This window comes from Helianthus annuus, chromosome 3 (genome assembly GCF_002127325.2).
Source record: "Helianthus annuus cultivar XRQ/B chromosome 3, HanXRQr2.0-SUNRISE, whole genome shotgun sequence".
Taxonomy (NCBI): Eukaryota; Viridiplantae; Streptophyta; class Magnoliopsida; order Asterales; family Asteraceae; genus Helianthus; species Helianthus annuus.
Genome location: NC_035435.2, coordinates 170152834 through 170179885, shown reverse-complemented (window position 1 = coordinate 170179885; position 27052 = coordinate 170152834). Strand labels below are relative to the sequence as shown.

General features: G+C 41.0%; 1 protein-coding gene across 3 annotated transcripts; it reads right to left on the bottom strand.

The window, feature by feature from the left end:
• Positions 1-547: 547 nt before the first annotated feature.
• On the bottom strand, positions 548-5666 carry LOC110930776 (eukaryotic peptide chain release factor subunit 1-3). 3 transcript variants are annotated; one of them, XM_022174154.2, is made up of 4 exons: positions 5513-5666; positions 3373-4097; positions 1475-2220; positions 548-887 (listed from the first exon to the last, which is right to left on the bottom strand). In XM_022174154.2, the coding sequence occupies exons 2-3, from the start codon at positions 4055-4057 to the stop codon at positions 1595-1597; spliced, it is 1311 nt and encodes a 436-aa protein (XP_022029846.1). In that variant the 5' UTR covers positions 4058-4097; positions 5513-5666; the 3' UTR covers positions 548-887; positions 1475-1594. The 3 variants fall into 3 exon arrangements, with proteins under 3 accessions (XP_022029846.1, XP_022029845.1, XP_022029844.1); XM_022174153.2 differs by having other exon boundaries at positions 548-843; positions 3373-4093; XM_022174152.2 differs by having other exon boundaries at positions 548-843; positions 5513-5665.
• Positions 5667-27052: the final 21386 nt, after the last annotated feature.

The window sequence follows — 27052 nt, the reverse complement described above, 5'->3', positions numbered from 1 at the left end:
TAATATTTAACATCCCAAAAAATGACCCAAATCAACCATCCTCCTATCATTCCATTATCATTTAACTATTATTTTCGAGTTTCATTTAAAAGAGAACGGAAAGGATTTAAAAGAAAGTAAGAGAAAATTATATTCAAAAGGTTTTTTTTTTTTTTTTTTTTTTTTACAAAGACTAAAGGAAGAGATTCCCTTCCCTTGTCAAATGAAACTCGAGAACACAAACTTCAATTTCTTCTAAATATTGTTAAAAACGATATTATAAACCTACCTCATCTCTTCTATTTTTACTATCACACTGTCATTTCATCTTTTCAAAATCGTTGGTATATGCCCGTATACCATCACTATACACCCAAACCGGTTCCAAATGAGATAAAAGGCTCTATATTAGAATCTAAAAAGCCCAAGTTTAAAATCCACGACCGGTCCCACTGACTAAGAGAACTGGACCGGTCTTTGGCCTAACGAAGAAACAACTAACCCAACCCACGTGGGCACGTACATAGCCAGTTTGCCACTCAAAAAAAGAGAATAAGTAACCACACAATCACCATCAAACCATAAAGATCATAAATTATAGCAACCACAACACATAAAAACGAGCAAGGAAATGCAAGACTACAATCTCGAGTCTAGATCTTGTACACGATACACTCGTGTCCAAATTTATTATAAGCAAACACAATAACTTAGATGTCATAGATATTATTAGCCAAAAGCATGTAAAAGTTGAAGCTTCCTCATAAGCACAGCAAGAAAGCTTTCAAACAACCATGAACAATGTGCTCAAGTTATGCATCCTTGATCAGCACCTCTTATGTTCAGATAACTTTTCTCCAATAGCTGTCACACAAACCGTCGTGTTAATTCGAGTAAACATTTTTTATCTGTAAAGGGTCAATGAGCAAAGTAATGAATTAATAACAATACAAAATCGAACGTTAAACCAGTTTCATGATTTTGTTTAGAGTAAACTGTCATTTCCGTCCATGAGGTTTGACCAGTTTTGCAAATTGCGTCCAAAGGTTTGTTTTTTTTTCATATCTGGATCCAAAAGGTTTGAAATCTTGCCATTTTCATCCAGCTTGTTAACTCCATCCATTTTTCTCCATTAAGTCGGGGGTATTTCCGTCTTTTTTGTTAACTTAAAGGGCAATTCGTTTGTTTTCAGGGGTATTCGGTCTATTTACATAAAGGGAAAAAGACCCAATTGCCCTTTAAGTCAGCAAAACTGGCCAAACCTAAGGGACAAAGTTGCCATTTTCATCCGGCTTGTTAACTCCATCCATTTTTCTCCGTTAAGTCAGGGGTATTTCTGTTTTTTTGGTTAACTTAAAGGGCAATTCGTTTGTTTTCAGGGGTATTCGGTCTATTTACATAAAGGGAAAAAGACCCAATTGCCCTTTAAGTCAGAAAAACTGGCCAAACCTAAGGACAAAATTGACATGTTTATTAACGATGTTCATATACGTACCTCAACACGAGTTCCCAAAACCGAGAATGATATAGGAGCAGCATCACGTTCGAGAACCCGCGCCCGGTGCAGGCCATGTTCCTCATTCGCCTGCACCGGCATGTAGAGGATTATTGATTGCTAGTCAGAATCTTCATACAACTCATCATCAGACAGCTCATCAAACGCTCGAATATCCAACTGATAACGAAGAATCCCACCAATTCCACCAAAACCTCTGCAAAACTGAGATCCCTCTTGTGATTTATTCGTAACAAACTCAAGCGTGCAACCGAACTTCCGATACTCATTAGCAAACCATTCAAGCAAAGACAGTTTTTCCTGAACTTCCAATTCAGCGTTTGTAGTTGCATCCCGAAAGTTTTTCTGAACGACTTCTTCTTCCTTGTTTAAATGCTTTATAATCACTTCACCTGTTGTGATATTTTTTAAAGTGTATCGGGTAATATCGAGATTTTCCCAAACTATGAGTGTATCAACCGCACCCATTTCTAGAGCCTTTAATGTGTCTTCCACACCGTAAACGTATTTCCCGGTGTCTTGACTGAGTTCTTCAAAGTACTTGCCGATTAAGCGTTTCTCTTGTATAAACTTAACATTTGCAAGGATTTCAGCTGATAATTCTATTGCTTGATTAAACCCGTTTTCGCCCCCATAAGAAACATCAACAACGTTCAAGATTTTCGCCTGGAGACGCGGGTCAAACATATCGGATTGACTAAGCTCGGTCTTGAAGTCAGCAGACCCTGCAAGTAGAGGATTAATAAGAAATTGGGTTGGAAAATTTAGGACTAAATATTTAAAAAATAAACTATTCCATTTGTCATATCTGTATGCCCTTTTCTATTTGCAAGTTGTAACTATTTAAAGATATTAATAAAAATTGTTGGAACTATTTTTAAAAATCTTGATAAATCCCATGCATGCCTATTACTAGGCCTGTAAATGAACCGAACGAACATGAACAGAGGCATGCTCATGTTCGTTCATTTAACTTTAACCGAACACGAACACAAACACAAACATATAATCGAACATTTGAACACATTTCTTTGTTCATGTTCGTTTATTAAGAAAATGGGCATGTTCGTGTGCGTTTGTTTAAAACCTAAACGAACAGTTCACGAACATAAAAAAACAAACTTAAACGAACATAATTTAACAGGCAATAAACAACATAATTGACTAAACATAAATGAACATAAAGTAACTTTTTATATAAATTAGTGATTATTACGATAAATTCCATCGGAAAACCCATTTGATTACCAGAAAGCCAATTACCAATTAGATATAGAGTAAATTACTTTTTGAGTCCCTGTATTTTAGTGGTTTTAACCACTTGAGTCCAAAATCAAAAAGTTTAACGCCCTGAGTCCCTAACCGCTCATTTTATAACGTTTTGAGTCCAATTTTGTTCATTTTAGAACGTTTTGAGTCCAATTTCGTTAAAAAAAATGGAATCAAAAGGTTAAAAGATTCGACTCAATAGGACTCAAAAGGTTATAAAAAAAGCGTCCAAGGACTCAGGGCGTTAAACATTTTGATTTTGGACCATATGGTTAAAACCACTAAAACACAAGGACTCAAAAAGTAATTTACTCTTAGATATAATTATATAAGTAGTTAAAAAGTTCCTTATATGTTTAATATTTATATAAATATAACTACTTCTGTATTTAAATTGAAGCGAATATAAAAAAAAAGTAAATAAACGAACAAAACATGTGTTCATGTTCGTCCGTTCAATTAAATGAACAAAAAAATGTGTTCATGGTCGTTCGTTTATTAAATAAATGAACTCGGGCCGCACAAGTTCACGAACAGTTCATGAACGTTCGGTTTCGTTTACAGGCCTACCTAGTACAGGGACAGGGCCGGGCTTTGTTAAACTGTACCTGCAAGTATGAGTCCGGAAACATTGGGCTGGCTGGTTGAAGGATTGATATAAAACTGTGTTGCCAGCTCAGCAGTCTTCCTCACATAATTATGCCTTTTTTCCATTCGTAAACGAGCAAATCTTAAAGCCGATTGCCCTCCTCTTCCATGTTTCTTCGGGAGATCAACACTGAATTTGTGAAGAACTTCTCGAGTATTACCACTCAACGTCCCAAACAGGGTCCCGTTCCCATCCATAATTATGAAACCGAATTTATCATCAGATTCCAACAATTCATTCAAAGCTTCGGTGTGAAACTTGTTATCACAGAGATATAATGATGCATTAATGGGCCGAAAAGGTTCAAAATCAATAGTGACCTTTTTCTCCTTCCCATCTTCAGTTACAATGGTTCCAGTGTAAAGCACGAGCCCGTTTGGAGGAACTTTGTTGTAGAGCTTGAGTCTTTGTTGGGCCGATGTAATCGCACCCAAAACAGATTGACGATTCACTCTGCTTTTTATGTTTGAAGCGGTTCCGAATTCGTCCCCGAGCATTTTCGTAACCCTGGATACTTGATCACGCGGTGGCATAATGAGAGAAATCATGCTGGTACCGTTACCTCGAGCAGCTTCTAATGCCTTGATAAGCTTCTTAATTTTCCATATTTCAATGTTTTTGTCGGTATCTTGAGCATCCACCATTGTAGAGTATCTGAATATGTTGTATATTCAGCAGATCTTCCTGACAACGATAAATATGAAAAAGAGTTAATTACTGTTTTCGTCCCTGTGGTTTGTCAAAAATCACTATTTCAATCTATTAGTTTAAAAATTGCGATTTTAGTCCCTATGGTTTCACTTTCGTAACCATTTCAGTCCACCTCGTAACCATTACAGTCCCTATACTTAACAGAATAATGGATTGAAATGGTTACGAAAGTGAAAACATAGGGACTGAAATGGTTACGAAAGTGAAACCACAAGGACTGAAATCGCAATTTTTAAACTAATGGACTGAAATAGTGATTTTTAACAAACCACAGGGACGAAAACAGTAATTAACTCTATGAATAATTAAATATTTATATCAAAATGGAGCTAGTGCTTAGAAGATAGTCATGAGTCATGACAGACTGCAAAAGTCATGCTGAATGCAAAATCAAACATCTAAACAAAATTGAGTAAATTGTCAAAATCGTCCCTGAGGTTTGGTCATGTTTGCCATTTTCATCCAAACAACTTTTTTGTACAATAGAGTCCTTTCACTTTTGGGATTTTTTGCCATTTTCATCCAAACGTCTGACTTTTTTGCCAAAATCGTCCTTGAGATTTGGAATATTTTGCCATTTTCATCCAAATGTTTGATAGAAAAAATAAAACAAAGTAGATGTTTGGATGAAAATGGAAAATAATCCCAAAAGTGAAGGACTATATTGTACAAAAAAATTGTTTTGGATAAAAATGGCAAACATACCCAAACCTTAGGGACGATTTTGGCAATTTACTCAAACAAAATTTCAGGTAATTTTATTGTTTCAGGAAATAAAAGACAAAATAAATCAGAAAATTTTGTTGTTTACAATTTATTTGGAAGCATATTCCTGTTCTTGTGATTTTCTCAGATTTAATTTTATTTCCATAAGCAAACTTTCCAAAAAAAAAACATTATAAAAACATAAATATACAACAAAAGTTCTTCAACATAAATATTTCCATAATCAGATTTCTCATATTCTGCAAAACAGATCTTTAATATTTGAACATCAAACTAATCAGATTATGAAAAAAATATATATATATTTAATTCATTAAAAACAAATATAAAACAAGTATCTTCATATTTAATCAGCTGATAAGTAATTTCAATTCTAAAAACTACAACAAATTTACACAAAACAAAAATGAAACCCTAAAACCTAAACCACATACAGATCTTCCTGATTTCTTCAGAATCATCTAAAGTATGTATCAAAATCAAAACATAAATTATCAAATTAACAAAACATCCATGCAGAAAAACCTAATTAGCAAATAATTAAACGAACAACAACAACAAATTCTACAGATACAGAACGATCTATATATATATATAGGATGAATCTATACTATAAATTGCATAGGATCGAAGAAACAATAAGATTTGGTAGCGTGAAATACCTGAAGGAGAGTTTGCGACGATGAATTTAGGTTTTTTGAGATTCGTTAGAGAAAGAAATGAATTTATATACGCCGAATAACAATCCCCGATCATCACGGCTCTGAATGGATGTTCCGGAATCCGATTATTTGGAGTCGGGTTTGATATCAGCCGTTGTTGCAACAAAAATTGTATTCATGATTTACACGTGTCACCTTGCTGAATTTTCAAAGAGGAATAATAATAATAATATGTTATACGAAAGTGCAATGCTTACCCTCTGATTTTTTATTTTTATCATTGGTTGAAGTTTTGTTTGTGACAAAATGTTATATGTGGGTTCCTATCACAATAAGCCTCTGGACGATAACTTTCCTTTAAATTGGTGACGGGTTGGGTTATCAACGCTGTCTATGATTGCGGAATTGAATGACCTTTTACCAATGGTCATTGGCGAAGCTTGGGGGTCGATTTTCCCAATTCCGGAGGGACGAAAACGTATATACCTAAAAATTTCTATACGAAAGTACTATTCATAACACTACGCGTCAAAAGGTGGGGGGGGGGGGCCTCCCGCCCCAAGGAAGCTGTGCCCCTGCCAATGGTGTACCCGGGTGGCTGGGTTTTGCCATTTTGTTTGACGTTAATAATAATAATATGGGGTGAGATTCTTTATAGAAATGAAATTAACCTACTAAACATACAAATAACTAGAGTAATTATTTATTGTAGTAATGAGTAATTACACTACAAAAATAAAGGAGGGTAATGATAAGTCGTGTACTATAAGCATAATTATTATAGTTATTTGTAGACTTCTTATTCCTTTTTTTTTTGTGTGTGAATGGTAATGTTTGCTCCTACTCAATTACATCAAATCTAATAAATCTTATATGCACATATTTGAATCTGAGACCTCACCTCTAAAAGACATAAGCCTTTACCAAGTAGCTAGCGCAGTTGTTCCTAGTTACTTGTATTGTGAGAGGTCACGTGTCAAGGATAATAATATTCAAAGAAAGTTTATTGGAATTTGTTAGTTGTTACCAAACTCGTTTGACGTGTCAACTTCATGAAAATGGATGGCTATAATTATATAATGTCAATATACGGGATTGAAATATATCGTGGGTTGTGATGCATCAATATAATTACTTTGATGTACCGTTGGACACGTGTGTGTGAAAGTCTATGATACCATAGCATCAAACGTATAAACGTATAAACTTATAGTTTTGTAGCTTTCGGGATTGTGTGTATACGGACATAGAGGGAATGAGAGATCAATAATCAAATACAAAATTTTACTTTTTCTTTATCTTACTAGGCGTAGAATTGATCTAAAACTCTTAATCAAGACAAATCAATGACTGAGATGATAAGGGTGTACGTTGAAATAATTAGCTTATTTAGATGATCGGAAGGGAATATATGTGATTAGCCACCATTGTTGACGTCTTTTTATCTAGTTCCATCATTAGAAAAAAAAAATAATAATAACTTGTATACTTATTTGTTTTTGCATACAAAAATATACCATGAAATCAAACATAATAATATATTACAGGATAAATTACTTTTTGAGTCCCTGTGTTTTATCAGTTTTAACTAATTGAATCCAAAAGCAAAAAGTTTAACGACCTGAGTCCCTATAAGCATTTTCCTTAACCATTTGAGTCCAAATTTCTAACACCATCCATATTTTCTGTTAATTTTCTATTAAAAGACGAAAATGCCCCTGTATCTTTTTCTTTACCCTTATAAAAACCTAAAACCTAAAAGTTCTACATCTCTCTCTAAACATTCTCATCTCTCTCTCTCATCTTTCTCTCTCTACACCCCTGCATCCCCACCACACCACCACCGTCACCACCGGACCCACAACCAAAATTATGCAAAAGAGGAATTAGCACAACAGCAAAATAATTGAAGTTGGATGATGCACATGACCAGAACAGTATTCAAAGTGGAATTTACTCATAATGGTTTGCTACCAAATTCAAACAAGAAAGGCATATTGGGAGGAATTAGTCAAACATGCCCTATATCCGCGTACCGCTACCGGGGCTTTGGAAAGCTTTGAGGGTACATGATGCAAATTAACATTGTTTTCTCATGATAATCTTTGTGGCAGGCAATCTTATTCCCGACCACCCATCACAATCATCTTCAGACTTCAATTCTTCACCTCTCACTCCCAAACAACAAGAATGGCAGAACCCCCCCCCCCCCAACCCCAACCTCCTCCGATCTTTCTCTCTCTAACCCTCTCTCTCTCCTGCGCTTAACTGCCGCCGCACGCCACCACCGGTTGGTGGTGGTTGGCCGTCTAACCGAGGGTAACAGGGAGGTTTTGGGGATTTACAGGGGTGCGTGCGGAGTGTGGCTCACCGGAGAAGAAGAAGGGCAGCTTGGGTGTGTGGGTGGTTGTCTCCGGTGAACGAGAAGTATAAAGGGTTGTAAGGGTGGCGCTTGTCGGGGAAGATAGCCGGAGCTCCGATCTCTGGTCACCGGTGTATACTCGAGAGAAAACAGAGTGGGTTTGTGTGCTGCTCTGTAAGTTTGGAGATGAGATTTAGGTTTTTAGGTTTTTATAAGGGTAAAGGAAAGATACAGGGGCATTTTCGTCTTTTAATAGAAAACTAACAGAAAATATGGATGGTGTTAGAAATTTGGACTCAAATGGTCAAGGAAAATGCTTATAGGGACTCAGGTCGTTAAACTTTTTGCTTTTGGACTCAACTAGTTAAAACTGATAAAACACAGGGACTCAAAAAGTAATTTACCCTATATTATACTTGAGTATAAACAATTGAATTAAAAAAAAGTTGATATGTTGTGTATATAACGTTGCATGATTATGTAGATATGCAATATGTTGCATTATTACGATATTATGTGACGACGAGGATCCCCGCTTGGGCTCCTCGTCTGGGCTCATCGCCCTAGATTGGTGACTGGGCTCGAGCCCACTTGTGTCTTTCTCGGTATGTTTAGTTGGTTTGAGTGGGCCATGTCCTGATAAGCCCACTCTTGAATCGGCCCATTAGGGCTATGGCCCAAATATCTCACTATATAAAGAGAACTCCCTTCTCCAAAAGGAAAAAGCTACACTTTCCCCACAAAAAAAGTTACTTCTTCCTCCTCCTTCTCATATATAATATCTGCTCCCTCTTCCTAGATGATACATTTTACTTGAACTTATAACTATCATTGCCATACATGATACTGACTTGAGCGTCGGAGTGCCCACGGGGTGAACCCCCTCGGGCCCTCTAACTAGATCTACCTGTGGCTGCAGCCCAAGACCCGATGCCCCACAAGAGGAACTGTCACCATGACGACAAGATGACGAACCTGAACCGGAGCTCACCGAATCTAAGGTTAGTACCGCCAAGCTCTCTGAACGACTTCAGGGATTTGGGGATTCGACATTGGCGCCATCCGTGGGACCGGGTGCAAGCATGTCTTGGTCTCTTCACACAAACGGCTGGACTTGCCCTCTCCGCGACGGCCAGGTCTGCATTTTGACTTCGGTTAACAGGTTCTAAATCTCTAAACTTTCTCCATTGTCAACGATATTTGACCTAGTGCAACCTACGGGTCTTGAGATTGTGGAAAGGCTATATAGATTTTAGTTTCCAAACTTTTCCATATCCTTACCTAAAAACCCACAGATATGTTGAAGTATATGAGCCTTCTTGCTTTACTGTATGCATTTTTGTTTTCTATCTAAAAGAAAAGGAATGTATATAATTTTGCAAATGCTATTGCAAATAGTGCAAGTATGAGATGCATGGCTATGACATACCTTCACGAAGGTAGTAACTGATATCATACATTTAATTTACTTGAAAAATTAGATTACAAATTTTTATGCATCATGTATTAAAATATGATGCACAACCTTGGTATTTAAATACAGTTTCCAAGTTACAAAAAGTAAATTGCACATACATATATCTATATTTATATACTATGTAAAAATATAAGTTTGAAGTATCCTTCATGAATAAAGACAGGTTGTGCCATATATTTTAATAAAAAATAAAAATAAGGGTGTCGAATACCCAACTCCCGGATGACGTTAGATGGATCTTCGTTGATGTCAAGAGTCTTTATCTTCGCTACTACAAAAGAACAAACCGTTAGACTCGCCACGGAGGGCCCCGGAGGGGGGATCCGTGACCAAGCTCCGGCGTGAGAGTAAGTAAACTTGCCGGAAGGGTTGAGGAGCTTACCCCGATGAGTATGATCACCGGGACGTTTCCTCTAAGGTGTGAATCTAATAAATGTGATACTCGTAATAAATATGTGGGAATAATGGTCGGAATTTAGTGTGAGAGTAGTAAATGTGAGGGTAGTAAATGAGATACCTGGATCCTGCTTGATTGTCCCCTTTTGCACCCCTATATAACCACCCAGCCTTAATCTTCACGTGAGATATTTTTATGAGATAATCAAATGGGTTCTGATGGTCTTTGGGGGGCTCAGACACGTGTCTGACCCCCAACGGCGAGATCATAGTCTCATTTAATGTTTCCGGCGAAAGGGTACAGTTCCAGCAAAAGATCCTCTGTTAATCAAGCATTAAATGTTGCCTGTCTTCTCCGGTCCTTTTTCCTGCTCATAACGGTAACCTTAGTGGGCAAGGCAGACTATTGTTGGGCTTGCGTGATGATAGCCCAAAGCGGGTAAATGGGGCTTCCCATTGGCCCGTTGTCAAGTCATCTTTAGTCCCTGGTTCTAAGACCCGAGGCTCATGATCCGGGGCTGAATCATAACCGTTCAGAGGTGCTTTTCCTTCTCATGGGCCCACTCCGGTCAGTTATAATTAACCGTCCCCACTAGCCATCATACCGCCGGGTACCTATAGCGGGAGTTAACCCCTCAGCGGCACGTGCCCCTTTTTTTGAATTTTGATGAGACTGATGATGGAACGGTTACCTGCATGTCAGTTATCCCCCTTTAAATACCCTGTACCCTTTCAGATTTTCTTATTCAAACTTTCTGGTTTCCTTTCTTCTCCGTGACAATTTCCCTCGATCATCATTCTTCCTTTAGTTATGAGTCGCTCCGGCCGTTCGACGATAAGGTCAGTTTTAACAGCGAAGGATCTGAAATCCTTTGTTGAAACGTACAACATCTCTGAACAGTTTTCTCCGTCTTTGCCGGGTCCTAACGATCCGGCGGTGTTCACGCCGGATGTGATCCCCCTTTATACCTTGGCTTTTTCTTCTTGCGGGGTTCGATATCCTCTTTCTTCTTTTAGAATCGATTTGCTTCGTCATTTTGGGGTACACTTTTCCCAGCTACATCCCTTGGGGTGGATGAGAGTGGTTCATTTCGAACTGTCCTGTGCAGCTATTTCCGGTGAAGCTTCCATTCCTTTATTCTGCCTGTTCTACAAGTTGATCTCTGACGGAGACTGGTTTACCTTTGCCAAGAGACAGAACAATGTGTCAAAACCTTATTATTCCTTCATGCCGACTTCCACTTATCCGAAGGATTGGAAAAGCAGGTTCATTTTCGTCTCTGCTGCTATGATGTCAGAATCCCCTTTGCCTAGGGATGTTGATACCCCTATCGAAGATGTTGTTCCTACCTTATCGGCGAATGAGTCCGTTCAGTGGAAACGTATGCATGAGCATCCTACCAGGGCTTTCACTTTTTCTGAAGGTATTTTGGCCATGGGGGGGGTTGAGCCCCTCTTATCCTGTTCGACCCAAGGCTTTCTTTGGTAAAAAAGGTATCTTTCTGTCTCAGATCTGCATTTGTTTGTTTTTGTCTCTTTGTATCTGTGTAGTCATCTTTAGTGCCTTTCTTTTGCAGATTTGACTTTGTGGAGGTTACTTTAGGGAGATTCCAAGGATGTGCAGTTTGTGATTGATGGTGAAGTTGTTCCGGGTCTGAGCCGGAGTGGGGTAGTGTCGGTTGCCAGGGGATCTGCCCAGGCTGGGGGTTCTACCGCCGTGGGTGGCGATGAGGGAAATCCTTCTGATGAGGAGGAAAGTTCCCATGACCTTCCCCCTGTTCAACATTCTGATCGTAGTGATGATGAAGATCTGGAAATTCGCTTGGTTCGTAAGAGAAAATCTGCAAGTCCTCAGCCATCCCCTGCTCCTCGTAACATCCGACAAAGACTTCGGAGTGCCAGTGGTCAGAAGCTTCCTCCTTCGTCGAAGGCTATCTCTGATCTTCCTCCTGCTGGGGTTAAAGGCTCTTTGTCTAAACAGCCGAGGTCTTCAAGTCTTGTGAGTGCACCTTTGCTGGTGGGTTTTTTCCTCCTTTCGTTCCATTTTTTTTTTCTTTTTTTATCCTTATCTCGTCTTTTATATCCTTTTTCTTACTTTGCAGGGGAGTTCTCAGGATCCCATAGAGATTCCTATTGGTCCCTCTTCTTCCCGTGTTCGGGATAAGGCCTCTGAGGTGGACATAGCCCGTTTTTCCTCAGCTTTTGAGCTTTCGCCTTCTCATGCTACCGGGACTAGTAAACTCACTCTCCTTGAGGGTCCTGTTCATCGGTCCCCTCTTGCTCCTTTGTTTGTCGATGCTATCCCACTTACCTATGTCCCCAAATGGAAGGTGACTAGTTCCTCGGTGATAGGGACTCCTGAAGCTGCTAGGGACTTCTTGAACCATGTTGTTCCTCCTTCACATAAATTCGTAAATTCTGCTCTGAGAGACAACCTTTTCGAGGATCAATACAGCATGTCCCTTTGTGAGAGCTTCTTTAGGGGTGCTGGTATGTTGCAGAGGATTGATGATCTAAGGAGGGCAAATGAAGGGCTCAAGGCTGAGCTTAAGGCTTCCCAATCTGTCGCTGCCGGACTTAGGTGCCGGGCGGTTGAAGCTGAGAGGAAGTTGCAGGAGGAGAAGGTGTGCAATCCTCCCCCCCCTTTTTATTATTATTATACACTGATCTTATTGTTCAGGGGCTGGAACCATGCTGGAGAAGAGGGAGCGAGCCTGGGAACAGGAGATGGCGGTGCTGGTGGGAGAGAAGGAAGAATTGGCTGCTGAGTTTAAGTATCTGAAGGAGGTTGGCTCCGTTTCCCAGGAGCAACTTAATACCATGTATGCGGACTACGGGGTAACCTCTGATGACAATCAGCGGTTGGCGAAGGAGAAGCATTGGCTAATTATTGAAGGTTTCGGAGCTTTCCTTGCTGCTGTTGCTCAGTCAGAGGATTTTAAGAGTGGTTTAGAGGAGATATACAGGGCTTACCGGGATGTTGGCTACCAGGCCGGTCTAAAGGATGGTTATGCTTACTCTGCTCAGGGTCTAGGCAGGAAAGAGACTCCGCTGTACAACTCCAAAGCTAAGAAGAAGTTGTCCAAGTTGGATGAGGAGTTTGGAAGCAAGACCCCTGCCATCCTGAAGAAGATCCTGGAGCATCCCTTAATATCGATTGACGAGTTAAAAGCCCTGTTTTCCTCTGGTGGTCCTTCCTCTCCGCCATCCTTGTCTGGGGGTGCCCCCGAATGATTTCTGAACATTTATTTTTCTTCGATATGGTTGTAACTTAACTACTTGCCTTAGGATACTTTTAAACTTTTGGTGTTTGGGGGGCTTTGTGTGGGGGCCCTCCCTGGTGGCTAATCATGTAGCTTATGCTTCTTGTGTTGTTGCCCTATTGCATGCTTTTTGTTGTGTTTATTGCTTTTGCAGGGGCTTTTGCTTAGGATCAAGACGATGTTTTTCCTGGGGACTTTTGGATCATTTTACAAGAAGTTGAGCTCTGGTTCTTTTGGTTGAACTTGTTGTGCTTCGTTGTTTTGTATTTTGGCCAAAGTTTTTTGAGGCTTTTCTTTGTACATTTGTTTTGTAAATGAATAAAACATGATTTCCTTTTGTAGTTTAGCTTACGAGGATACATTGTGTTTGTTGTATGTTTAGTAAACATGGATTGTCTGTTCGAGGCCAATCACTGGACAAGTTTATAATGTAAGATTATGTTTTTGATTTGCTTTTTTGTCCGTTTTCCTTGGGTTAGCTAGACCCTTATTTGCCCCACGGTCGGGCTTTTGGCATGCTTGAGATGCCTTATACACGTGTGTTTGCCTGTTAAGTAGGTTTTACGGTGTTTCTAGGCACGTCTGCCTAGGTATAATACCCGTTATTTTGTCAAAAGAGGACACGTTGACTGTCCATTTTTCATTCACTTCTTTGGGATTATACTTCCCAGCGTAAATTGTTACAAAAGATCTGTCCTTGGGGAAACCCCAGATTAGTAGTTAAACGTTACAAAAGTGGCTCTTGGCCATTTTTCCTGGGGGCAGAGCCCTCACATATAATATTTCCTAAGCTGCATGAGATTCCAGGTCCTGGGGACCTCCTTGCCCTCGAGTGTTTCCAATTTGCAACTCCCTTTGCCGTTTGCCCATACGACTCGGTAAGGCCCCTCCCAGTTGGGGCCTAGCTTTCCGATGCTCTCCTGCACGTTGGCTTCATTTGCTCTTAGGACTAGGTCCCCGGGGACGAGGTTAAGCTTTTTCATCCTGGCGTTGTAATAGCTTTCCAGCTGCCTCTTGTATTTGGCCTCCCTAACTACTGCTATTTCTCTTCTTTATTCCAAGAGATTCAAGTTCATCCTGAGGTCTTGCTCATTTTCCTCCTCCCGGAGCCTCATTCGGGCGGTTGGGGATCCTATCTCAGCTGGGATGACAGCTTCTGTCCCGTAGGTTAGGCTGAAAGGAGTCTCTCCATTGCAACCTTTATGGGTGGTCCTGTATGCCCATAACACGAATGGTAGTTCTTCCAGCCATCCTTTTTGTTTTCTCCCGAGTCTTCCCTTCATTCCCTTGATGACACTTTGGTTAGCTCTCTCTACCAATCCATTACTTTGGGCGTGGGTGACGGAGGTGAACACTTGTTGAATGTGCATCTGCTCACACCATAGCTTAAAAGGTCTTCCAGCAAATTGGACGCCATTATCACTCACCAACTCTTTTGGGACCCTGTATCTGCATATGATGTTGTCTAATACAAACCGCCTCATCTGTTCCCCAGTTATTTTTGCCAAGGGCTTCGCCTCGATCCACTTGGTGAAATAATCGATGGCTACTACCACATACTTGACCCCACTTAGACCTTCCGGGAATAGCCCGATTATGTCGATGGCCCACTTTTGGAAGGGCCATGACGTTGAGACTGGTATCATGGGGTGTTTGTGTCGGTGGGTCATTGGTGCATGTATCTGGCAATTATCACACCTCTTAATCTCCTCGGATGCTGTTTCATACATTTGTGGCCAATAGAACCCCGCATTCATTGCCCTTGTCACTATCGTCCTTGGCCCCGAATGCATTCCACAAATCCCTTCGTGCATTTCCCTAATTACGTACTCGGCTTCTTCTGTATCGACACATTTCAGGGATGGGCCTAAGTATGATCTTCTATACAATTCTCCATCAATCAGCTCATACTGCAGGGCCTTGACTCTTACCTTTCTGGCTGCCCAGTCTCCCTCAGGTAACGTCCCGTCCCTGAGGAACTTTATGATCGGTGTCATCCATGTTTCCTGCCCATTCTCGATTGCGGTTACCTCCTTCATGTTGAGGGAGGGGGCAGTCAGAACTTCTACTTTGACTTCTCTTGCCAGGTGGTCGAATGCCACCGAGGCCAATTTACTGAGGGCATCAGATTTTCTGTTCCTTACTCGGGGAATGTATTCTAATTTGAAAGTTTTGAATGCTTTGGTTGTTTCCTTTACTTTCGCCACGTATTGAGCCATGATGTTGTCTTTGGCTTCATACTCTCCTTGGTACTGTTTTACTACCAGTTGTGAATCAGTGCTAGCTTCCACATGCCTTGCTTTCATTTTTTGTGCCAGCCTCATTCCTGCCAAGAGGGCCTCATACTCTGCAGTGTTGTTGGTGTTTTCAAAGTCCAATCTTATGGCGTATGTCAGCTCAATCCCTTCGGGGCTTATCAGTGTGATGCCTGCCCCGCTCCCTTCTTCACTAGAGGCCCCGTCGGTGAGTAGCTTCCACACAGCCTCGTCCTCCTTTTCTTTTTCTTCTTTCTCCAAGGCTTCCCATTTTAAAAGTTCCCTCTATTCATCCTCAGGGACTTCTGCTAAAAAGTCGGCCAGTATCTGCCCCTTCATGGCCGTTCTGGGCTTAAACTCCAGAGAGTGTTCCCCCAGCTCCACAGCCCATTTAGCCAACCGTCCTGACAGCTCCGGCCTCCTGAGTACCTTTTGGAGAGGTTGATCGGTCATCAGGGTAATCTTGTGCCCTTGGAAGTACCTCTTAAGTCTCCGGGATGCGAAACCAAGGGCTAGTGCCAGCTTCTCCAGGGGCATGTAGCGTTCCTCGGGGCCTTTAAGTGTTCTGCTGATGAAATATATGGGGATTTGTTTCCTTTCCCGTTCTACCATCATAACTGCACTTATGGTCGTTTTCGAGGCGGACAAGTATAGGAGCAGGAGTTCCCCGGGCACTGGGGTGGCCAATGTTGGGAGCTTGCAGATGTAAGTTTCCATTTCTTGGAAGGCGGCCTCCGCTTCTGGGGTCCATTTGAACTTATTCGTTTGGAGGCAGTCCTTCAACACCTTCATGAAGGGGAGGGTCCTGTCGGCTACCTTTGATAAGAAACGGTTTAATGCTATTAATCTCCCGTTCAGTTGTTGAATGTCTTTCAGGGACCTGGGGGATCGCATCTCAGCCACAGCTTGAGTTTTCTCAGGGTTTGCTTTGATTCCTCCTTTAGTGACTACTACCCCCAGGAAACTCCCTTCCTCTACCCCAAAACAGCACTTTCCGGGGTTTAACTTCATATTCACGTCTTGCATAGTGTTAAGAGTCTCAGCTATGTCATCTATCATATCCATCTCTGTTAAGCTCTTGATAAAAATGTCATCAATGTATACTTCCAAGTTCCTTCCCCGTTGTTCCCTGAACAGGGTGTTCATGAATCTCTGATATGTGGCCCCAACATTTTTAAGACCGAAGGGCATTTTGGTGTAGCAGAATATCCCTTCGTCTATGATGAAGGCGGTTTTTTCTTTGTCCTCTATTGACATCTGGATCTGATGGTATCCCTTGTAGGCATCCAGGAAGCATTTCAGGGGGTATTGAGACAAAGAGTCTACCTGGACGTCTATTTCTGGGAGGGGATAACAGTCCTTAGGACATGCTTTGTTTAGATCTTGGAAGTCGATGCACATCCTCTATCCCCCGTCTTTCTTCTGAACCATGACCGGATTGCCGACCCAGGACGGATACTTCACTTCTCTGACTATTCCTGCCCTGAGCAGTTTTCTGGTTTCCTCATAAGCAGCTCTTCTTTTGTTGGGCCCCATGCTTCGCTTTTTCTGTCTTACCGGTTTCGCCCATGTGTAAGTGTTGAGCCGGTGTTCGGTTAGGCTCCTGGGGATTCCTGTCATGTCTCCATGTTGGAATGCAAACACATCTACGTTGAGGAGAAGCAGCTCCTTCGGGGCACTCTTGCATTTGTCACTCAAGTGACTTCCTACTTCGATCGTTTGTTCTGGGAACCTATCGCAAAGGACCCACTCTTCTACTCCCTCCTTCCGGGGCTTCTCGGATGCTTCTCCTTCGGATACGGAAGAAATTACTTCATAAGCAGACTTAACTCAGGCTAAACCCTTCGGTGTTTGAAACACTAAAGCTCCGTGGGGGGTGGATGCCTGTTGATGTGCGTGAAGTGTGTTATATTTTTAGATATATATTTAAGCCCTTTTTACACTTTTAGCCAAGTTTTAAATTTATAAAACACGATATTTACTAACACTAAACACACATATGGGCAAGTGCACCCATCGTGGACGTAGTATAGTATTGGTAAGATACCGAGGTCGTCCAAGGACACAAGAGCTTTTAATACCGGTTTATCCTCAACGTCTAATCAAATCAAAAAGTGAGAAAAATGTTTTAAACTAAGAAAAGTAAAAACTAACTAAATGCTGAAAAATAAAAATAAAATAAAAACAGATAGACAAGATGAATCACTTGGATCCGACACGTGTATTAGTATAACCTTTGATTATTTTCGCACTTTTGCACTTGTTTAAGAGATTATCTTAGTTATTGTAGTAGGCCCCTTTTTCGGAGGTGACGTTACCCTCAACCCAGTAGTTTGAGTCAGCAAGGATACAATCCTAAAGGGTCGGATTATTGAAAGATAATGAATTAAGTTATTAATGCAAATTATGGTAGGCCCCGCTTTTGGCGGTGACGTTACCCTCGGCTAAGTAGTCTGAGTCAGCAGGGATACAGTCCTAAATAGCCGGGTTATAGTATTAATAGTAGTTAGCTTATGAGGGGGTCAAAGAGTTTGGATCCCCGCCATCCAATACCTATGGGCATTGAAGGAGATCCTACTAAATTTGACCCAGGTCCCAAGCAGGACCTCTAAACGCTGAACAAGGGCAAGACCTTTACCAAACCGTTCCCTTAACCCCCGACCAGGTAGCCAACATACCTCCATATAGACCGTGGAGATATGAATGGTGAAAATCTTTTATTTTATATAGACAGTAAAATAATGCCAAGACACCACGGACAAACGATAAGGAAAGATCACCTTCAACATAAGTAACTAGTTATTAAAGTCATTAATACAAAACCAAATAAAAAGTGCAAAAGATTAAAAATAAAAAGTATTATACTAAACACTTGTCTTCACCAAGTGATGTAAGAGACTTAGGCAAACATGGCCTTGATTGTCAAGAACTCTTACGATCAATCTTGGATCCCGAGACGACTCACACACTCTATGATGGACAATGGATGATGGTGGTGGATGATGGTGTTATGGTGGTGGTGGGTGGTGGATGAAGTGTGAGAGAGGTGGTGTGCCAAGGGATGAGAGAGAATGAAGCCAAGCTCCTCTATTTATAGGCTGAACAGAACGCTGGACACGGCCCCGTGTTCGCTGAACACGGCCCCGTGCCCGTCTGACATTCTCTCTCTTCATTAATTGTAATTGCGAATTACAATTAATGCGCCTGCTGTACTTTCAACACGCCCCCGTGTCCGCTGGGCACGGCCCCGTGGTGAGAAATGGAAGCTTCTACTGGTTTGTCTTTTCTGCTGCTTCCTGGGCACGCCCCCGTGTTCACTGGACACGGGGCGTGTTCAGGCTCTGTTCTCTTCTCTTTGTCTTGGGAGGTGCCGTTGAGGGTCCGGGCAGTTTACTTTTGTTCCTTTTCTTGTATTTATGGTAGAATTAGTGGTCTTTTTGCTTCTTTTGTGATTTTGAGCTCATTTCATCCTGAAAATACAAAAGGAAGACAAAAACACTCTTTTTCCAACATTAGTACTTAAAAAGGGTTAATTTTATGCCTTAAATGATGTGTTTTATATGTTGCATTTTACACACATCAAATACCCCCACACTTGAACTTTTGCTTGTCCTCAAGCAAAACTCTTTTAATGTGGCTTACACTCCCAAATGGAATAGGTAGAAGAGAAGTTTTTTAACTTGTCCTAGAGTGTCGGGAATCCAAGGTTTGTATAGGTTCTATTTTTACCTTATTTACAATCTTATTCGTCATGGTTTATTTTGAACTTTTCATAAGATAAACTACTTAATTTGGCATAGCATGCCTTATTAAAATTCCATTTATATACAAGTTCACATACCTCACGGGAGATCACTCAATCACTCGGCCGAGGGTGTATATTTAAGTGAATCGCTCGAGAGCGGCACGGATTTACATTTTCCATATGCTTGCCAAGCGATCAATCCTCCTCCTTTTTAACTTTTTACCTTTGTAAATATCAAGAGGACTTTTGGGGTGAAGGCTTGGGTTTAAAGGTGGGTGGTTGGTTAGTGGTTAGTAAAAAGGGCGAAAATCGTAACAAGTGTCGGTTTTCATGAAATACCTTATTTTTTTGGTGACATTTATTTTTGAAGTATTTCTCCAAACAAGCTTTTTGTAGCTTATGTTTGTTTTTGACTTCATATTTTTTTTTTTTTTTTTCGTCACGTAAAGGTATGTTTATGAAAAACCGAGTTTGTCACTAAAATAAAGGTGAAAAAAAAATGAAAAAGGTTTTTGGTGGGTAGAAAATTGTTTTGGGGGTAATGAAATGAAAGGTTTAGGCTCAAAGGGGTTTTCTAGGGGGGTTTTGGGTAGGTAAAAAAAAAAATGAAAAATAATGGTTTTGAAAGAAAAATAGTTAGTCCTAATGCCTCCATCATTTACTTACTTGGGTTTAAGTTGGTAAGGACCGGGAATGTATCGTCGTGGCAAGTTCTAGATTTGTAAAGACCGAGCGGCTATTCACACAAGAAACGAAAAATGAGCATTTAATCTAGATATGTGTATTTTTATGCTCAATAAAGGCTCAAAACTCACTTTTTGTGGGAATGGGTTTTTAATGTGACCAAGCATATATAATCGAATTTTAGCTAGACTTGTTATACCGGTTCATAATTTTCTTATGTTAGTTCTTTTTATCACGACGCTATCGGTTGTAAGTTTGTAAAAATATAACCCTTTTATAACTTGTTATTCCCAACTTAAACTAAGACAAGTAAATAAAAAAAATGAAAAAGTTTTTGAAAAAATTTGGGGTGTTTAGCGGTTCCAATAGAGTTTTGTGTAAGGCTTGTTTTAGGATTTTGCAAAATTCCAAGGTTTTAGCATCCCCCCCACACTTAAATTACACATTGTCCTCAATGTGTCCAAAAATATAGTTTTTGGTTGATTAGAATATGTAAAAGTGTGTTTAAAAACAAAGATTTGTGTTACTGGCGCTCTGGACACGGCCCCGTGTTGACCGGGCACGGCCCCGTGGTCAAGTGCCAGTAACAAAAATTATAGAATTGAAACAGAAGCCTGGACACGGGGGCGTGTTCGCTGAACACGGCCCGTGTCCAGTTACCTGAACTGGGTGATTTCCTGCAGGGGGCTCAGCACGGGGCCATGTTGGTTGGGCACGGCCCGTGTGGAGCCTTCTGTTTTGGAGATTTTTGTCGGTTTGTTCTGTTCTTCTGCATGGTTCCATTTTTTCTCGTTCCCTTTTTCATCCATTACCACCATGAGTCCATAAATCATAAAAACCATCATAACATTGCTAATAGAGAGATTACATAAATATAAAAGTTACATAGATAGTAAGCTTATGGAGTTCTAGCCCTATGTTTTATTTTAATTTTAGCAAAATTTCCAAGAACCTACTGATCCTGGTTAGACAAGGCTTTGTAGAGCTCCAACTTTCGGATGCGTTTCTCCTCATATGTCGGCAAGCCACTCCTCTACCTCCCTTGGAAGGAGGAAGGAAGGCTCGTTCGCATTTGTTTGAGGAGTTTCAACTTCCGCCGGGACTTCTTGTGGGATTTCCATAGAAGGTTCCGCGGGGATGTCTCCCCACCCGGTAGGGTTGTTAATACCGAGTGCTAAGTTCCAGTCTTGTTGTGGAAGGACTGGTTCCATAGGAGGTGCCACCAAAATGTTTAACCTTTGGTGCAAAAGGTTAATCTCTTGGAAGCTGCTTTCCAATCCCATCGTAAGATCGTTGATACGGTCAATGAGGACCTCCTCTACGGACGTCATTTCGTCTAGAGCCTCTCTTAGTGCTATCACGTAGTGCACAAGTGTGGCTTCAACGGAGGGTCTCCTTCCCCTTCGGCTGTTTGAGGAATGCACGGATGATGTTTCGCTGTTTTCACTCGCCATTCTACGAAAAATAAACCAAAAATAGTTTATAAGACGAAACAGTTTCTGGACACGGCCCCGTGCTCATTGAGCACGGCCCCGTGTTCATCTTTCTGCAGAATTTTGGAGCAAGGAACCTTGGGTTTTCGAGTTATTTTCTGAGTTTGTGCAAGCTTTTTGACAGTAAATAACTCTAAACAATGTTACATAACATGTTTTTACCAAGATTCCATGATCAAAACTCCTTGTTTCCTACCATAAAGATTGAAAATTCAAACTTTTCATGGTGGCTTTTGAAGAAAGATGAAGAAGAAGGAAATGTCTAGAAGAGGAAAGGACAAGATGAGTTGTTGGAAACTTCTTTTAGACTTACCTAGGATTGTTTGAGAGAAGATTCCTTCAAATCTCTGTCCCCAAGTTGGTCCAAATGTGCAGGATTTTTGGCTGCATTTATAGAAAATGACAGCCTGCTGGACACGGCCCCGTGTCCGCTGGACACGGCCCCGTGTGCAGAGAAAATTCTGACACAGTTTGTCCGTATTCTGACGTCATGATCAGAAGGGAATCTTTTGATGGACACGGGGGCGTGTTGGCCGAGCACGGCCCCGTGTCGGAAAGCTGTTTTATGAAGTTTTGTCTTTATTAAGGAGCTAATTCCTATCGGGTGGCTCCTGACTTGTTGGAACAACCCCATAGTGCCTAAGATACCTTAATTGTCCTATACTAAGGCGAGAACGCAAGAGGTTGTCGGTGAGGGTAATTCCTATTTTCATTCTAGGTGGACAAGTCCAACCCTTTCCCGGGCTCTCGTTAAAGAAGGTGTATGCCGAATCGCTCAGGTCTATGTATGCACCGAACGAGGTCGATGGGGAGTCCTTCACGGCACAATCGGCACAGGGACGACTATCGTCCACGTCTTGTCTAGGAAGAAAGGTATTTTCGGGAGCAACGAGGTTGTCAGAATGCGGTTCCAACATTTCCTCTTGGTCATCGTCTTGGGATGGATCTAAGAAATCCTTCCTAAGTTCTTTTGACCAATTTAGAAGTAGTTCTTCTAGTTGAAATAGCTCGTCAAGGAGCATATCTCCTAGAATATCCGGTTGGGCGCATTCGAGGGAGAAATAGTGTTTATTTTTACTTTCGCCCCTCTTAAGGCTACAAGGAATTGGTGAGTCTATATAGTGTGGCCTATAAGTGAGGAAGAAACATTTTAATTCCTCGTGTTCGCCTCCACATATTTGACACCACAAACCATAAGAGTGCCGAAAGTAAAAAGAATCACTATTACTCATGTTTGTATCAGAAGTTACCAACCGCCGGGATCAAACGGTTCTGTTTTCAGCAACTGAATCTTGGGCACGGGGGCGTGTTGAGTGGACACGGCCCCGTGTTCAGCCTACTGTCTGATATAAAACAGGATTGCCAGTTCCAATGATTGGGCACGGGGGCGTGTTCAGCGGGCACGGCCCCGTGCTGAGCTCTGCAGAAGCTGAAAAATCTAAAAAAAATCCTAAAAAATTAAAGAAGAATAAAAAGATGATTAGGCCGTTGATTCCTAACTTTCTTAAAATCCTTGTGTCCCCGGCAACGGCGCCAAAAACTTGATGTGCGTGAAGTGTGTTATATTTTTAGATATATATTTAAGCCCTTTTTACACTTTTAGCCAAGTTTTAAATTTATAAAACACGATATTTACTAACACTAAACACACATATGGGCAAGTGCACCCATCGTGGACGTAGTATAGTATTGGTAAGATACCGAGGTCGTCCAAGGACACAAGAGCTTTTAATACCGGTTTATCCTCAACGTCTAATCAAATCAAAAAGTGAGAAAAATGTTTTAAACTAAGAAAAGTAAAAACTAACTAAATGCTGAAAAATAAAAATAAAATAAAAACAGATAGACAAGATGAATCACTTGGATCCGACACGTGTATTAGTATAACCTTTGATTATTTTCGCACTTTTGCACTTGTTTAAGAGATTATCTTAGTTATTGTAGTAGGCCCCTTTTTCGGAGGTGACGTTACCCTCAACCCAGTAGTTTGAGTCAGCAAGGATACAATCCTAAAGGGTCGGATTATTGAAAGATAATGAATTAAGTTATTAATGCAAATTATGGTAGGCCCCGCTTTTGGCGGTGACGTTACCCTCGGCTAAGTAGTCTGAGTCAGCAGGGATACAGTCCTAAATAGCCGGGTTATAGTATTAATAGTAGTTAGCTTATGAGGGGGTCAAAGAGTTTGGATCCCCGCCATCCAATACCTATGGGCATTGAAGGAGATCCTACTAAATTTGACCCAGGTCCCAAGCAGGACCTCTAAACGCTGAACAAGGGCAAGACCTTTACCAAACCGTTCCCTTAACCCCCGACCAGGTAGCCAACATACCTCCATATAGACCGTGGAGATATGAATGGTGAAAATCTTTTATTTTATATAGACAGTAAAATAATGCCAAGACACCACGGACAAACGATAAGGAAAGATCACCTTCAACATAAGTAACTAGTTATTAAAGTCATTAATACAAAACCAAATAAAAAGTGCAAAAGATTAAAAATAAAAAGTATTATACTAAACACTTGTCTTCACCAAGTGATGTAAGAGACTTAGGCAAACATGGCCTTGATTGTCAAGAACTCTTACGATCAATCTTGGATCCCGAGACGACTCACACACTCTATGATGGACAATGGATGATGGTGGTGGATGATGGTGTTATGGTGGTGGTGGGTGGTGGATGAAGTGTGAGAGAGGTGGTGTGCCAAGGGATGAGAGAGAATGAAGCCAAGCTCCTCTATTTATAGGCTGAACAGAACGCTGGACACGGCCCCGTGTTCGCTGAACACGGCCCCGTGCCCGTCTGACATTCTCTCTCTTCATTAATTGTAATTGCGAATTACAATTAATGCGCCTGCTGTACTTTCAACACGCCCCCGTGTCCGCTGGGCACGGCCCCGTGGTGAGAAATGGAAGCTTCTACTGGTTTGTCTTTTCTGCTGCTTCCTGGGCACGCCCCCGTGTTCACTGGACACGGGGCGTGTTCAGGCTCTGTTCTCTTCTCTTTGTCTTGGGAGGTGCCGTTGAGGGTCCGGGCAGTTTACTTTTGTTCCTTTTCTTGTATTTATGGTAGAATTAGTGGTCTTTTTGCTTCTTTTGTGATTTTGAGCTCATTTCATCCTGAAAATACAAAAGGAAGACAAAAACACTCTTTTTCCAACATTAGTACTTAAAAAGGGTTAATTTTATGCCTTAAATGATGTGTTTTATATGTTGCATTTTACACACATCACCTGTGCTTGTAGGTCTCCGATTCCAGGTCTTCCTAGGATTGCATTGTACTTTGAGGGTGCCCGGACCACTGTGAAGGCCAGGTTTATCGTCCAGACCCGATCCCCTACCCCAACTGTGAATGGAAGCCTGATTTTTCCCAGGGGGTGTTGTGACAACCCGAGTTCCCGAGGTTAGTATTATCCTATTCCACGACTTGTTAGTAGTAAACGCGCTAAACACTTGATTCTATATCTTTCGACCACAAGACACATAAGATCTTTCGACCAAAGATCTTTCGACCTAGGATCTAATCTTTCGACCTATGACATAATCTTTCGGCCCAGTCTCTTCACTCAAGCCCAATCGGTTTGGCCCATTCCCTTCTTTCGATATGTGTACGTAAATACATATGACACGTTTAGTTGACTTCTAAAAACCCTACTTGCAAACTCTTGAGCGACGGCAGTTTCCGCAGGAGAAACCCCCATCACAACTTACTGTAGTCAATTGTCTTTCGTCTCTCGGTTAGTGAATCATACTCTTATTTGGTCGTGATTGTACGTGCCTTAATTTTCTGTTCGATGAAATTGTATATGCACCGGTTCTTGAATTGATTAGGATCGTATGTACTGATTCGTTCATTGTCTAATAAAATTGTTATGGATTGAATGACATGTATATGAAATTTATAACTAAAATAGATGATAGTGGCAAGAGTGGTCCAATAATATGGTTAGGTGATAGTTTGAATAGTCAAATGGGACAATCTCTAACAAGTAAAGGGGCGGCCCATGTGGGTGTTTTCAGGCTATCAACATTATCAATGAGGCATGAAGTAATTTGATGTGATGATGGCTTGTGGTTGGTATGATCGTTGGTCCAATGAGGGTTGTGTGTATATAAATGTGTACATATTGATTGATGGATGGTTTCACTCATATATTTTATTAACTGATAATACTTCTTGTATGTAATTGATAGGGGTTTGGGGATCATGTGGGATGTTAGCGGCACATATTGTTAGAACGTGACTTTAGTCCATAATTAACTCAATGATGATTGCTATGATGAAGGCCATGTGACTGATACTTTAATGATTATTGTAACTGTTTGTTAATTGGTAAAACATAAATTACTGAATTGTAACTGTTTGTTGTAACCGAGGGATAACTGGCATAGTCGAAGGATGAACAGTGAGTTCGAAACATAACTGTTGTTGACCGAAACATAATCGTGGTATCGAAACATAAATGATGTGTCGAATGATAACTGTGTTTGCCGAAAGATGACTGTTGTGCTCGAAAGATGAGTGTACCGAAACATAACTGTTGATTGTTGAAACTTATTTGTTGTGATCGAAAGTTGAATGTGTTGAAAGATAAGGAATATATCAAAAGGTGTGTAATGTGTTGAAAGATAGTTGATGCATTGTGAACCGAAAGATGATACTTGTGTGCACCAGTTGGTGATCAATGTGAAACGATACGTGTTGTGCTTGTATGCAAACTGACTGTGATGTGTAACTATAATAGGGCTTGGTAAATCCCCGTGGTTAAACGAATAATTCTACCGAGCAATCCCAGGTGAGTTCACTACATTCGAGCATGCGTCCCAGTGGTTGGGGACAGTCAGTGGGTATCCCATGGGGGGAATAAGTCTTTGGGTAAAAACGGGTATATTGGTTAATATTCTCACCTATCATCTTTTGTAAGTCCCTCATCGGGTATTAGTTAGTAGCGCTACTTAGGTTTGGCACCCTCACCCCGTGCCTGTAGAGGACGGAGGTGAACTAATGACCCAGTCTGGCCCAGTACTAGATAGGAGTACGTGGGAAGGGCAGTCCGTGAGCCATCCGTGTTTGGAAATGAGATATTAACAATATTACTTGCTTTGGGTATTAAACTGTTTTACATACACCGGGTAACAAACGTTTTCTAAAACTGTGAACTCGCCAGCTTTGTCTGATACGTGTGTTACATGCTCGCAGGTCCTTAGGTACTTTGAAAGCAGGAACTTGCTGGCTGGAGGGCGTGAGTAGTCATGGTAGCTTGCTGGATTTATTATCAGACTTTTATATACTATGGTTGTTTGGGATAATACTTATATTACGTTTCATTAACGCTTCCGCTAAACTTATGGTTTTTGAATAATGTATGTTGGGATTTTAATATCTTTAAACAATGAAGTTTTATTGCAAACTTGTGATTCAATGTAATTGGTGGCTCATTGCTAGTCGCCACACACCTAACAGGGACGCTCCCTAGGTGGTAATTTTGGGGGTGTGACAGTTTGGTATCAGAGCCACTGGTTATAGTGAATTGGTTTTAAAAATGTTTTCTAAAACCAGACTATAACTGAACTGATACGACATACTGATACGACATGGACCATGACACTCAACTCCAGGCAGCAAGGTTCGTTTCTTGTTTACTATTGTATAGCATAGCTAGTACATACTCATGATTGGTATCACACTCGAACGCACATATGATGTTACAATACGAATTACTATGCTACCTGTCTATACTACGTGTTTTGAGGAGTAGGACTCTTCTTGTGTTTACATGCTCTATGTTGTGATATCGACGGTCGCACTGTATGAAATTGGGAAACCTTTTAAACACGAGTAGGGAGGAATTGAGATAAGC